The 15,553-nt window shown below is 34.3% G+C and overlaps 1 protein-coding gene across 4 annotated transcripts in view; it reads left to right on the top strand.

Annotated features, from left to right (window-relative positions):
- The first annotated feature begins 2,006 nt into the window (after positions 1 to 2,006).
- Positions 2,007 to 15,553, top strand: part of LOC142348299 (uncharacterized) — a 146,959-nt gene continuing 133,412 nt past the window's right edge. For all 4 annotated transcript variants that reach the window (XR_012760719.1, XM_075399596.1, XM_075399597.1 and 1 more), the window contains exons 1-2: positions 2,007 to 2,098; positions 2,552 to 2,749. Coding sequence is in view for 3 of the 4 variants with exons in the window: in XM_075399596.1 (XP_075255711.1) it covers positions 2,567 to 2,749 (183 nt within the window). In the remaining variant the exon portion in view is untranslated. The remainder of the gene's footprint in view (positions 2,099 to 2,551; positions 2,750 to 15,553) is intronic.

The raw sequence follows: 15,553 nt of genomic DNA, 5'->3' as shown, positions 1-15,553 counted from the left end.
TTTTAAAAATAATTGTTTTTTAAACAAATAAGGGCATAATGAAATTTTCCTCTTTTTTTAATTTGTTCATCTTGTAGCTTAGTGTCAGCAAGGAAAGAATGCTTCTCCTTTCTACTGACTTTAGTTTTTTCTCGATTGCGGCTTCAAGCCTGAATTTATTGTTTTCTGGCTGTGATACTACTAGGTTTCAGATTTTTTTTTGTTTTTAGATATTAGCCAAATTTCAAGTTTTCTAGTCACATTATTACATTATTGACAGTTCTTATATCACATTATTAGCGTACAAAATAAAACACAATTGAACAAATTGAAATCTTGCAAGATATAGATTATCGTTTTAACGGCCTCGGCAGTTCTTTCTTGAAGAAATTAAGTGAGTTTTTTAGTTTTGTTTTAACTGTCATTTTTACTTTGTCCTGTCGGTCGTATGAAATTTCCTGTATAGTAATAGGTTTCACTGGCTTTTTATGGAAAAATAGATGAGCCAATATTCTGCTGATAGTAGATAGCTGATGGCTTTCATGACTTAGAAAACAATCGTTTTCCAAAACTAAAAAACGCTTTTTAATTTCGCAAGTTTGTTCTTTTTATTTTTCTTTTTGTTACCTAATCTCGTTAATTACAGATCAAATACAAAATTATGGGTGTCAAGGGAAGTTGTCAAAATGAATTAATGTCCCAAAACCTATTTTTTTAAGGAATGAGTTATGACCTTACTGATTTGACACCGGTTTTTCACAAAAGTGTAATTTAATTTGATTTTTGTCATATTTGACGTTCTATTCGTAGACGCATTTTTCGTTTGGTAATTAATGTCTTTCATGCCTTTGGATATAATTTTGTTTCGAAAAAAAAACAAAATTATTACATACTTTTGCCCTTTTCTCTTTTGTGTCTACTTATTACCTAGTCTCACTAATAGATGGTCACATACCGCATTATTGGTGTGTGAAGAAGGCGCAATGAAATATATTTTGAGGGCCAAAATATGGTTTGACGGTTTTGACAGCGTTTTCTGGCAAGTTTCAATTGAGTTCTTGATTGTTGTTTTTTTGTTGTTCCTTTTAGCCGCTTAAAAAATGATTAAGGACAGGTCCTAAAACCCTTCTATAGACGCCTTGCTAGTCATAAACCTTTGGGATATTTTCTTGATTTTTAATGGTTTTCATCACTTTGAAGTTAATTGTTTTAAAAAAGTAAGCGAATTTTTCAACTTAACTGTTTTTGTTCTTTTTTGTCTTTTTGCTACCAAACTTTTTTATGGACTGGTCCATATCTTTTTTTGGTTATTTTTAATTTTTTTGTTTGGTTTTAGATTTTTCTGACGGTATGTTGAGTTTGCTATTAAATTTTGTTTTTTGAAACGGACATAAAATTTTTGATGTAATTAATGTTTGTTGTTTTATTTCGCTGTTCGTCTAGACTCGCTTTCTTAACATTGGCATATCACAGCAATCTAATGCTTCAATTTTTACTCTACTGAGTTATTTGCTTTGGAGGCTATCTTATCGTTCATACACAATTTTTTTGAAAAATACTTGAGCTTTTTTGGGTTTTTTGGGATTCCCGAAAAAATAATTTTTGGGTTTTTCTATCTGTTCTCAATTTGGTAGACAATTATGCCAAAATTGTGGATGAACGGGGTCGGAACCTTATGTGCCATCGCACATTACCGAGCCGCCTTTTATTATTATATAATAAAATTATTAATAAACGAAGCTGATGGAAATGTTCACTCGAGAAGAAAATTTTGGGGACAGAGGTTATATTATACAGAGCAAGTTGATTACTTCATGAAACCAGTTGCTGAAGTTCACACAGTCGAGAAGTTTAAACTATTATAATAACAAAGGCCTACAAACAAGATTTACTAACAGAACTTAACGCACAATCTTTTTTGTACTTCTTTGAGTACTCCTCTTAGAGAACCACAAAGTCACTATAGTGTACCACTAAAACTATGTACAGTTCTGTTAGAGTAATTGTTAACATTGCATACAGGTGATGTAGTTGACATTTAATGACATATGCACAGTGTTGTTAACTACGACAGCTTAAGAAATTCCTAATCTAGTCTTTTATGATTTGCTAACATCAGGTTATTTTGTTCAATTATTACTCATAGTTTTGGAGCATGTATCACGAGGACAGAGGGTGGGGGGGGGGGACTTCAATAAGATTATGATATTTTCCCGTGATGTTCCCGTCCAAAGTTACATCAAAGTATATGTTTTCAAATAAATTAAAACTTGACAAGCGTTTACTTGACAACTTAAAATCTTAATTTGACCTCTGATAATTTTGATTTTCAGTTGCCAACTTGCCAACTTACAATTTTCAAAATAGCCCCCCCCCCAGGTTCTGAAAAATTCGTAAATTTTGTTATTAATTATTTAAGAAGAAAGATTATCTTAAGCGATTGATTACCTGTGTTACCCTACACAAGATTCGATGTTGAACAATTTGCAAGCTGCAGCTAATCTTGTATCGCTCTTGCAAGGTTAGCATCAGCTTAGAAATTCTTGCAAGATTAACATCGGTTCTCGATTAGGGTATCAAGCAAACTATGTCTAACAAAAGTGCTTTTTACAACCCATCTTTATCTGACAAGAGTGGAAAGAGTGGAAAAAGTGGAAAGAGTGAGAAGAAGAGGAAAGACAACAAACATGACAATGAATCCTCCAAAGGCAGTTCTTCTAAGAGCAGCTCTTCTGTCAAATACGACAGTGTCAAAGAACAAAACCAACAGGTTTTGTCCACATGCATGTCATCTACTTGGATTTTGTACCCTTTTTAATGTTCGAGGTGTCAACGCTAAAAAATGCAAAACTATATAAGTTTGGTGGTGAATGCGTTGATAATATGTAAAAATCTACGCAAGAGGCGTTGAAAAGAAAGTGTTGCCGTTTCTAAGCGTAGATCTTACGCAATTTTGCTTTTCTAAACGGAGATCTTACATAATCTTGCGTTTAATTTAGCGTTGATCGTACATGATTTTGTGTTTATAAGCGTGTAGAACTTACATAATTTTGCGTAGATCTTAAATAATTTTGCGTTTTTTTAGGGTTGATCGTACCAAATTTTGTATTTCTAAGCGTAGATCTTAGATAGTTTTGCGTTTAATTTAGCCTTGTCCTTTCATAGTTTCATAACTTTGGGTTTCTGAGCGTAGATCTTACATAACTTCAACGCTTAACTTTAAGAACTCGTCTTACACAACAGGATTGATAGGTAAAGCGTAGGTCGGGGCAGGAGGCGGGTGACTATTTGAGGGAGGGGGCTAGGTGTGTGTGTATGTATGTATGTGTGTGTGTTGTGGGGGAGGTGGGAGTTTGGGATAGGTAGGGGGGGGGGGTGGGTAGGAACAGTGTAAGTGTAGTCTGAAAACGGAAGAGGGATGCTATTGGAAATCTCAAATGACCTTTCGAACTTGAATATTGCCAGCAGTTTTTAATAACGATATAATTGAAACTAAGTTACTGTTTAAGTACAATATTCGAAACAAAAATGTAACGTTCTGAAATAAAAGTTATTGTTCGAAGAAAGATAACTTAAGGATTTTGTAAAGTCATAAATTAACTTGCTTCAGCTACAGAAAAACCTACCATTTTGAAGAATTGAACCAACTCAAAGTGTGGTCAATGCATTTCGAAAAGCTTTGATATATCAGAAAAATGATAAAGAAAGCTAAAGAAGAAAATAAATAAATTCCTAAAGAAATTAGACAAAAATTTAATCAAAAATAGCATTCATCTTAAACACTTAAGACTTTAATTTCTCAACAATTAAACTTTGCGTTAATCTTAATTAAAATATCTTAGATATTACAAGTATTTAGTACTTAATAATTGCATTTAATGTATCTTTGAGTTCTGCAACCAATTAAGTTTCATAAAAACCTAATTTCACATATATTTTAAAAATTTTAGATTTATGTGCCGGCTGTTAATTAAGAGGAAAGGAGGTTTTGTTTATCATACTCACCCAACACAAAAAAAAAAAGAATATAAAAAATTGAAGTTTCGAATTGGGAAAATTGTGCTATCTGAAATGTTTCTCAGCCAATTTTAGAGTTGCATAACTAACTGTTCTGTCAAGTTCATATTTGATACAATGATGCGTTTTTTGGAGATACAGATCATGGAACTGATATAAATCAGTTGTCATATATCATTTTTCACAGATAAAATTTAAAGATCGAATTAGCTAGAAAGTGTGGTCTGGCTCTGCTAAATAGAATGGAAGTGTTTCATAAAGCTTGCTTTGTACTGCAAATGTTCAAACAAAAATAAAAAAGTGCTCCAACGAAACTTGTCTTTTTCTTACATTTCTGGTGCATTAAATGTCTAATCGAGCAAAAAAAATTAGATGCAGTTTCTCTCAGAATTTTAATTTAACCATTAAAACGACAGAAAAATCATTTCGTTTAACAAAATTATTCAAATTGAAAATCGATTTTTTTTGGAAAAAATTGCCAATTCTGCTGTTGAGAGGATTAGTTAGGCGTAGAACACCTCGTTATATCATTTTCAACACTCAGCATTCAATTGTAAAAGCTAAAGAAAAATTTTTGAAAAATAAAGTACATGTTGAAATTTAAAGAAAATTAACAATAGGCCATGGAACCCCGACAATTCGTAAACAGAACTATTAAGATCTGGGTAATCTCAAAATTAACTCCAGGTTAAACATTAGTTTATGTAAGAGCAATGCAAAATTTTGGGTATTGAATTAATATAAGATTAACGCTAAATTGAACCAAAATATGTAGCTAATGCGTAAAAATTGAGTTTATGTAAGACCGTTCACAAAGACAAGTTAAACTTCAAAATACATAAGATCAACGCTAAAAACGAAGCGTGGTTTTTACGAAAGTTGTGCGCTTTCGAATGCAACAGTTATGTTTCTTCTGTGTTCAGAAAGGCGAAATTATGTAAGATCTATGCTTAGAGATGCAAATCTATTTAAGATCTTTGCCTATAAACACCATCATTATATATGATCCACAATTAGCAATTTGATGTTTAATTCCGTTTTATACAGATTGATGTTCCTAAGTAAACTAAGAGATACAGTGGCACAGTGGTAAAAGAAGCGAAGAGCATTCAGGAGGTGGATTCAGTCTCAACGACAGAGGTCGAAGCGTTGAAAAATGTGAGAACAATGCAAAGAAACGTATACAATGCCAAGATATAGGCTAAGAAAAGCAAAGCTATGCAAGATCTACACTTAGCAACGCTAAACAATGTAAGATCGACGCTTAGAAACGCAAAATTGTGTGAGGTCTACGATTAGAAATGCAAAATTGTTTAAGATAAACAGTAACTAGCGCCGAAAATTTAGAAAATTCACCACAGTTTTTGTACCTAATTTTGCAATGAAAGCGTTAAATTTATGTCTCTATATCCACGCTTTCGCTGAAAACTTCTAAAAGAAAATTCCGGCGAATTTTCTATCGCGCCAACCAACGCTAGTTACCACATATATTTTAAGCATTCCGCGGCCCGGGTTTTTTTGTATGTATGTATGCGTGTATGCGTATAAATAGCCTTTTCTAGTCGAAGAAACTCTTTACAAAAGAGTACATCATGGGAGATGTATTAACAAGCTACAAGCAAAAATGAACGTTTCGTTTTATGAATGCTTTCATGCTCAGATCATTACTTAAAACTGGTGACTAATTGTTATGCAAAATTTTATAGTTGATCTCCTCAGACAGTTTTACGTCCTCTATTAGTATTAAAATCCAGCGCAGTAATAGTAGACTTTGACCATATAAAAATTCTAAAGCAAATTTGAGAGAATGATGCCAAGAAAAGAAATAAATTGTTACTGACGCATTTTTCAGAGAATTATCAAAAATCACACTGAACACGCTTTTAAAACAGCTTGATTTCTTCAAATTTACTCAGCAGTTAAACCATTACCTTTTTTTCTTTATATTTCTTGCTCAAAGTTAACTTCAACAAAATTGATTTAAGAAAGACACTTCTCCAGTTCTTCCTCTTCTAGTTCTCATGAAAAAAGAGAGCGGGACGTTGCTATTTTGATTCTCTGAGTTGTTATCAATCTTGTTTGTCTGACAACGGACTTTTGTAACACGTAACGAAATCATACAGAAATATGGAAAAATTTCCATTGAGATATATATCTTGTAAATAGATAACTATCTTGTGCTAGCTGATCAACTTGGAAGTCTTTGTCGGTTAGATTTTCTTCAATGCGCCGCTTTTACAAAATTTTTGAGCTCACAAAGACGGATTTTTATATCTTCTGACACACGCTGAACTTGATTCTGGAATTTGACATCTAGGTGATATTTTTGACGGAGAACTTTATGAATCTCATGGTAGCGTCAACAATTTAAAATTCGAGTTTTAGACCGTTTCTTTGGTCTTAGCAATTGAAGTTTTTGTTCCAATCGTTGAAACCAGCGCAAAAATACTTCTATTGTAAATTATCAAAATTCTCCAGCGCATATTGGAGGCAATTGGAGTTTCTGTAAAGCTGCTCTAAGCTTAAAATTGAAAACATAGCTGGCATATTGCCAGAAAATAGCCGCAATAGATTCGTTGATCGGCAGTCTAAAAAAAACAGTAAAAAAGACAGACCAAAAAAATTCGTCTTTTCATTGAAGGCTGATCTGTTATATTTTGATTAAAAATCTGTATAAGTTATTGCTGCCTCTATTAGCTGATCTCAAATAACCTTCATTTAGAGCGATACACACCCATTTGACCTTATCTCTTTGAATTAAAGTAAATAAAAGTCAATTTCAAAGTGAGGAAGTCATTTTTGAGAGTGAGGTAAGTCAAGTGTGACCAAAAATTTAATCACGCGCATGAACAAAAAAACTCGCTCCACTAAGAGCGAAAAATGACGTCACACATGCCATTCAGTTGAAATTGCATGAACGAATGAACAAAAAATGGCTGTGACGTCATATGGTCGTAACAAAAATCATGACGACGAAATAAAAAAACATAGCAGGACAAGTCCTGACGTACAATTCAAAGAATTTTCATTGACTAAACAGACAAACTAGACCTAGAATACACTATGATAAAAATTGAGAAAGTCATTTTTGAAAAAAAATCAGAACAAAAATGAGAAAAAAACAGAAAACCAATATCAAAGTGCCGCACGTGAACAAAAAAACCAATAGCGAGAAATGAAAATTTAATTCAAACAAAAACCTAGGCCTAGAATGAGCTGTGAATGGGTTGAGAAAACCATTTAGAAAAAAATCCGATCCAAAAAATCGAAAAAACAGTAAAAATCAGAGTGAAATTGCCGCATGTGAACAAAAAATCACTACCGAGAAACCGAATTTTTGTCCAAACACCGTTTTCTAACTCTACTTTAAAATTAGAGTGAAAAAAATTCACGCCGCAAAACCACTCGCTTTTTCACTCCATTTCCTGTTTCGGCGTGACCAAAATCACTACTCCAATTTGACTTCAAAAATCATGAAAATGTGTGAACAGATCTTAAAAAAAAAGACAGCGCCCCAATACAATTCAAATTCTTTGAATTGTAAAAACCAAGAGAAGGCCAATAATAGCCTCAGCTATCGCTGTGCGGCTATTAAACAAAAACACCATGCTCAATTTTTTGATTTTTCTACAGTTTTACTGTATTCAAATTTTTTATGCATTCTAGCGCAAGATAGTCTTGATTACAATCAGGGCACCAGTAGACCTATAATAAGGTTAGCTTAGAGAACAGTTACATCAAAACTAGTTCTGAGTTACAACTCAAAAGCTGCTAAATTCCATTGAGCGAACTGTCTTAAAATATTTTCGATAAAATACCACTTGGTTATAATCTATTTTTTTGGCAATTTTCATTGTTAATCAAATGAAATTTGAATGTAAAGAGCGAATAAGAATAAGAATTGGAAAATAAGACACTTTGGATGGGTAGCTCCAATGAACTGAAATCGGTGAGACCAAAAACGCTACGCTCTAATCTGAACGTAGCTACGTCGTGGAGTTCTGGTTTTAAAAAAATCAAAGGGATTCCTACAGAATTTTTGTACTGGAAGTGCTTTGTTTTCAATGTCCACAATCCAAGACAGGTATGAGCAAGAATAACATGGGTCGCAGGCAAGGGGTTCCGTGCGACCCAACTCAATGGTCGGGAAAAATGACCAAATGTTTATTCCGTTAGGTCTGGCCAATACCAATATTTTGGTCTGTTTGGTCTGGCCTATGCCTAGAACCGTCTGGCCAAGGGTCTGATTAGGATCTGTTCAGTGTGGCCACTGGTCTGTGTAAGAGTTTGTTCGATCTGTTTGATCTAGCCAAGTGTGGTCAGAGTCTGATCAATACCCAGTTTTCGGGCTGGTCGGTCTCGACCCCTGTCCACGACTAAGTCCATCTGACCAATAAATGTCTTGGGTTGATAACCTCACCCTGGATAAGACTAGTATTTAGTTAAGAAAACTCCTGTGAATTGTTTTTTTGCATAGCAGGAGAAATTTTTATTCATGCGCTCGTTGATTGTTTGAGCGTGCTGGTCTTAGACAGTTTTTTTTAACAGAATGGTGTTACAGCGGACTTTTTTTTTCAAAATACATGTTGAGGACCTTTTTAAAAAAATTTTATTGCATTCCAGTGATTTGACGTGAACTTTTCGTCAGATGTAACCCAAATATTGAGTTCCAAATTGTCCTTTTTAATGACCATTAAGAATTTCGTCCAGTTTTTTTGTCATATCCAAATTTTATTTTCGGCATTAAATGTTGCTATTAAAAATTTGCTCTTCTAAAAATAATTTGGAGTAAAAATTTTTAATAAAAAAAATTGTTTCGAATGCTGTAACCAGCTAGAGAGGGCAAAAAAAGTGATTTTCGGATTCACTGATCGCTTCTTTCTTTTATTTCTAGTAAATTGCCGATAATAACTGTCTAGTAATTTTGCAAGAGATTAACTTCAACTCTGATGTATATATATTTACAGAATTTCTCCTCTATAAGTTTGGCTTCAGTAGTAGTAGATGATAGCGGCTAGGGGGACATAGAGGGGGGGGGGCACTTGCAAAAGGATTTTCGCCCCACCGGGATTCGAACCCAGATCTGGTGCATGGGAAGCGGATATCTTACCACTGGGCCAAAGGTGTATAAAATCTTTGAGGTTATATTTGTATATCCGCTATGTACGCTTACTTTACATATTAAATTAATTGTAGGTACATATGTAGTAAACATGTATATATTCTGGCTTTGAACTACATGGGGAGGGTACTTTGGAATTTTAAACTAAAAAAATTCCCCCTCATATTTTACTAGCTTCAAAGTGCTTTGCGCCCAATGAGTACATGTAAAGTGTACTAAACCAGCCAATCACATTCGAGCTACAACAGAAAGCCAGTTTTGAAAAGTTAGTCATTTTACCGTTTTACACATTTCAAAACACTAGCCTGGTATTGATTTGAAAGATGACAAACCGAGTTGTAAAAGATGAAATTGATGAGGGTATTACAAACTTAGTGTTTGATGATGGAAACCGAGAGAGACCCCCATGGCGCTGCTGTTCCAAAAACGCAGTCCCTCGATCTTAGATTATATTTTTTGTTCAAGTGAGTATCATAGTACTCATGATAAGTCTCTGTTTCGCCATGCTATACTTGATATCGGAAAGTTGTGAGGAGAAGTCAATTTGGATTGCATTGCTTTCGAGTCTAGTTGGCTATATTCTACCAAATCCGAAACTATGAACAAAGTCATTCTCAAAAACGATAGAATCTTCATGGCGGTTGTAGGCCCAAGCGGTTGTGGGAAAACTGACCTAATGTTCAACATGTTGCAAAGTTCTTCGTTCTACCCTGAGTTTCCCAAAATTTATTACTTCTACAAAGAGTTCCAGGACACATTTACATCTATGCAACGAAAAATAACACAAATTGAGTTCATCAAGTATTCAGGATTGGATATAACAAAGAAGCTTTCGGATTGTCCGCTCATTTACGACGACTTATGCGAGGAAAATTTTTAACGACAAGGAATTCGTGAAAATAGCTACATCTGGACGTCATCGTAGACTTCACGTAATTTATGTTAAGCATAATTTGTTTCAACAGAGCAAGTGGTCACGAACAATTGACCTAAACACCACTCATATAATTTTATTCAAATCACTGCGTGACATTCAACAGATTGAATACCTTGGAAAACAATTGAACTGTCTCCAATTACTCAAGGACCAATACAAATTAGCAACAGCTCAGCCCTATTGACATTTAATCATTGACCTGGATCCGAAAACAAGTCAAGGCTTACGATTTTCATCTCAACTGATTGGCCCCGAACCATCAATTTTCTATATTCCTTCGGAGGAAGCCGTTGTTACACCAATTACGCATGAAAAAGAGACACTTGCTTATGCTCAAGCAATGGGCAAAAAGCACAAACAAGAACTCCATCAATGAATCCAAACGAGTTAGAGACAGCAACTTCATTCGGTTTCTGAGTGATTGTGGGATGAACGTACTCTCTGGAGTTGTTCCAGTCAATAAAAAAGAACTGAAAAAATTTGAGAAAACTCTGAGTCAACTTTCGAACAGGAAAATAGGGAAAACGGAACGATTAAATTTTATTCAATCTCCCTCGGGCACCAATCTCATTCAACTCATAGCATTACCCTGCATTGAGTAACTGGAATAAAATGCATACTGAAGAGTTTGTGTTAATACCTAAGCAGATGTATACAAGAGATCAACCTCATATATCTCAATTACTCAGCAACAAAGATGTTCACAACCCAGCCAAGCAGATATCGCTTTTCCAAAGAAACAAGTCACCATCAGCCCCCCTTCCTCGCAACAGGATACAGAGCAACAAACTGAAGTTTCAATAGATGAGACAAGTACAATAAACGAGTCTATGGAAAAACCATTTACAACAGACAACACATCAGCTATCAGACAAGGAGTGTTGGGCAAAAAACAAATTTGAGGAAAATTTTTATAAACTGATGGTCAACAGCACCATCGAAAAAACATGTGAGGGGAAGAGGAATCAAATCAAGGTGAAATTAGCCCGTAGTGAAGATGAGGCTCTCAAGTGGACTTGCACTCCACAGCTGAAATCTTTCAAAATATTTAGTGAAGATATGGCAACAATTAGCCTTAACCAAACTGAAATTCTCTGGGATAAACCAACAATCGTTGGTGCATGTATTCTGGATCTCTCCAAGAAGTTCATGTTTGACTTTCACTATAATACTATGAAAAAACATTTCAACTGTAAACTGTTACACTCAGACACAGACTCATTCGTTTACGAGATCAGATCTAATGACTTTTACGCCGAACTGAGACAAAAAACTGCTCTTAAAGATCTCTTTGACTTCTCCAACTTCCCCAGCGACCGTGAGCTCCATGACCGTGGCAATGCCCGGGTTAAACTAAAGTTCAAGGATGAGATGGGTGGTAAACTGATCACGGAGTTTGTGGGCCTCAAACCAAAACTATACTCCATCAAACTTGCGGATGGTGAGTATACATTTAAATTTGTCTTCGGGAACAAGAAAAGATTAATTCCTATAACGTGTAAGAGACAGAGCAAGACTGGTGAAAGCGTAAAAAATTTTAGAAAGGTGTAAGAGGCTCAAAAACAAAAATAGAAATTTTAGGATCTGCAAAGCAGTCAGCCAAAGGCGTCACAAAGGATGCTTGCAGTAAGATGACTCATGAATTGTACAAGCAAGTGCTCAACGGTAGAGAAACAGTAAGACTAGTCAACACAAGAATTGCTTCCAGCAAACATCAATTGATGCAGTTAATTGTAACAAAAAATCGCTCTCTGGATATGACGACAAACGCTATATTTTGGACAATATGATCACTACACTAACGTACGGCCATCACGCTCTACAAGAGGAAATGTTCATATGGAAAAATCTTCGTGATCCTCACTGGAGTTCAAGCGATGATGAGGAGACTAACGTTCACTTTGCCGAATCAACTACTGAGCACAGTCCGCCGATTACTCAACACACACAACTTCCAGAAGCTTGGTCACCACCTGATCCGGGTTTTAACCAGCGTGAGTACAGTGAGGATGAGGATGATATTGTCAATTTTGCAAACTTTACTCAACAAGAGAGTGAAGGAGAGCTTGAAAAATGTTCTTTCATAGACGACCAGGCCATTGAATTAGGTTCGTTGCCTAGTCTTCTCGACCTAAGACCAACATCTCCAATTCATCTTTCTACTAACACTTCAACACAAAAGCAATCCATCCACCGAACCGGAACATCAACAAGTATGGATAGTGTAAAACGAACGCTAGAGCTGATATCAGACGATGAATCTATCAATGTAGAAAGAGTAAAGAAAAGAAGAGTAGTGATAATAGACTCAGATAGTGAAGAAAACTAAATTTGTAAAACTTACAGCTTACGTTTTGTGATTTTTTTCGTCTCTGCTTTAATTCTATAAAGTATTTACCGTTTGGTGGAATGAAGAAAACTTTTCAACTAGAGTCATAAAACAGTTCATATTATAAGTCTTTAAAGCTCCCACATAAGCAGTTGATCAATTTATATCTAAGTCATTTTTGTCCTCAGTACCTTCAATCCATAGTATAAGTCTTTTAAAGCCTCCCATATAAGCAGTTGATCAATTTATATCTAAGTCATTTTCATCCTCAGTACCTTCAATCCATAATATAAGTCTTTTAAAGCCTCCCATATAAGCAGTTGATCAATTTACCTCTAAGTCATTTTCATCCCCAGTACCTTCAATCCATAGTATAATTCTTTTAAAGCCTCCCATATAAGCAGTTGATCAATTTATATTTAAGTCATTTTTGTCCTCAGTACCTTCAATCCATAGTATAAGTCTTTTAAAGCCTCCCTTATAATCAGTTGATCAATCAATATCTAAGTCATTTTTGTCCTCAGTACCTTCAATCCATAGTATAAGTCTTTTAGAGCCTCCCATATAAGCAGTTGATCAATTTATATCTAAGTCATTTTTGTCATCAGTACCTTCAATCCATAGTATAAGTCTTTTAGAAGCTCCCATATAAGCAGTTGATCAATTAATATCGAAGTCATTTTTGTCCTCAGTACCTTCAATTCATAGTATAAGTCTTTTAAAGCCCCCATATAAGCAGTTGATCAATTAATATCTAAGTCATTTTTGTCCTCAGTACCTTCAATCCATAGTATAAGTCTTTTAAAGCCCCCAAATAAGCAGTTGATCAATTAATATCTAAGTCATTTTCATCCCCAGTACCTTCAATCCATAGTATAATTCTTTTAAAGCCTCCCATATAATTAGTTGATCAATTTATATCAAAGTCATTTTTGTCCTCAGCACCTTCAATCCATAGTATAAGACTTTTAAAGCCTTCCATATAATCAGTTGATCAATTAATATCAAAGTCATTTTTGTCCTCAGTACCTTCAACCCATAGTATAAGTCTTTTAGAGCCTCCCATATAAGCAGTTGTTCAATTTATATCTAAGTCATTTTTGTCATCAGTACCTTCAATCCATAGTATAAGTCTTTTAGAAGCTCCCATATAAGCAGTTGATCAATTAATATCGAAGTCATTTTTGTCCTCAGTACCTTCATTCCATAGTATAAGTCTTTTAAAGCCCCCATATAAGCAGTTGATCAATTAATATCTAAATCATTTTTGTCCTCAGTACCTTCAATCCATATTGTAAGTCTTTTAAAGCCTCCCATATAAGCAGTTGATCAATTTATATCTAAATCATTTTTGTCCTCAGTACCTTCAATCCATATTATAAGTCTTTTAAAGCCTCCCATATAAGCAGTTGATCAATTAATATCTAAGTCATTTTTGTTCTCAGCACCTTCAATCCATAGTATAAGTCTTTAAAGCCCCCCATATAAGCAGTTGATCAATTAATATCTAAGTCATTTTTGTCCTCAGTACCTTCAATCCATAGTATAAGTCTTTGAAAGCCTCCATATAAGCAGTTGATCACTTTATATCTATATCATTTTGCCCTCAGTACCTTCAATCCATAGTATAAGTCTTTTAAAGCCTCCCATATAAGCAATTGATCAATTTATATCTAAGTTATTTTCATCCCCAGTACCTTCAATCCATAGTATAATTCTTTTAAAGCCTCCCATATAAGCAGTTGATCAATTTATATCTAAGTCAATTTTGTCCTCAGTACCTTCAATCCATAGTATAAGTCTTTTAAAGCCCCCCCAAATAAGCAGTGGATCAAATAATATCCAAGTCATTTTTGTCCTCAGTACCTTCAATCCATATTATAAGTCTTTTAAAGCCTCCCATATAAGCAGTTGATCAATTTATATCTAAGTCATTTTTGTCCTCACTACCTTCAATCTATAAAATAAGTCTTTTAAAGCCCCCCAAAGAAGCAGTTGATCAATTAATATCTAAGTCATTTTTGTCTTCAGTACTTTCAATGTATAGTATAAGTCTTTTAAAGCCTCATATATAAGCAGTTGATCAATTAATATCTATGTCATTTTTATCCTCAGTACCTTCAATCCATAGTAAAAACTTTTAAAGCCTCCCATATAAGCAGTTGATCAATTTATATGTTAGTCATTTTCATCCTCAGTACCTTCAATCCATAGTATAAGTCTTTTAGAGTCTCCCATATAAGCAGTTGATCAGTTAATAACTAAGTCATTTTTGTTCTCAGCACCTTCAATCCATAGTATAAGTCTTTAAAGCCCCCCATATAAGCAGTTGATCAATTAATATCTAAGTCATTTTTGTCCTCAGTACCTTCAATCCATAGTATAAGTCTTTGAAAGCCTCCCATATAAGCAGTTGATCACTTTATATCTATATCATTTTGCCCTCAGTACCTTCAATCCATAGTATAAGTCTTTTAAAGCCTCCCATATAAGCAATTGATCAATTTATATCTAAGTTATTTTCATCCCCAGTACCTTCAATCCATAGTATAATTCTTTTAAAGCCTCCCATATAAGCAGTTGATCAATTTATATCTAAGTCAATTTTGTCCTCAGTACCTTCAATCCATAGTATAAGTCTTTTAAAGCCCCCCCAAATAAGCAGTGGATCAAATAATATCCAAGTCATTTTTGTCCTCAGTACCTTCAATCCATATTATAAGTCTTTTAAAGCCTCCCATATAAGCAGTTGATCAATTTATATCTATGTCATTTTTGTCCTCACTACCTTCAATCTATAAAATAAGTCTTTTAAAGCCCCCCAAAGAAGCAGTTGATCAATTAATATCTAAGTCATTTTTGTCTTCAGTACTTTCAATGTATAGTATAAGTCTTTTAAAGCCTCATATATAAGCAGTTGATCAATTAATATCTATGTCATTTTCATCCTCAGTACCTTCAATCCATAGTAAAAACTTTTAAAGCCTCCCATATAAGCAGTTGATCAATTTATATGTTAGTCATTTTCATCCTCAGTACCTTCAATCCATAGTATAAGTCTTTTAAAGCCTCCCATATAAGCAGTTGATCAATTAATATCTAAGACATTTATGTCCTCAGTACCTTCAATCCATAGTATAAGTCTTTTAGAGCCTCACATATAAGCAGT

This window comes from Convolutriloba macropyga, chromosome 10, assembly GCF_964194025.1.
Source record: "Convolutriloba macropyga chromosome 10, txConMacr16.3, whole genome shotgun sequence".
Lineage (NCBI taxonomy): Eukaryota > Metazoa > Xenacoelomorpha > Acoela > Convolutidae > Convolutriloba > Convolutriloba macropyga.
The sequence above is the reverse complement of the archived record's forward strand: the minus strand, read 5'-3'. Positions and strand labels throughout refer to the sequence as shown.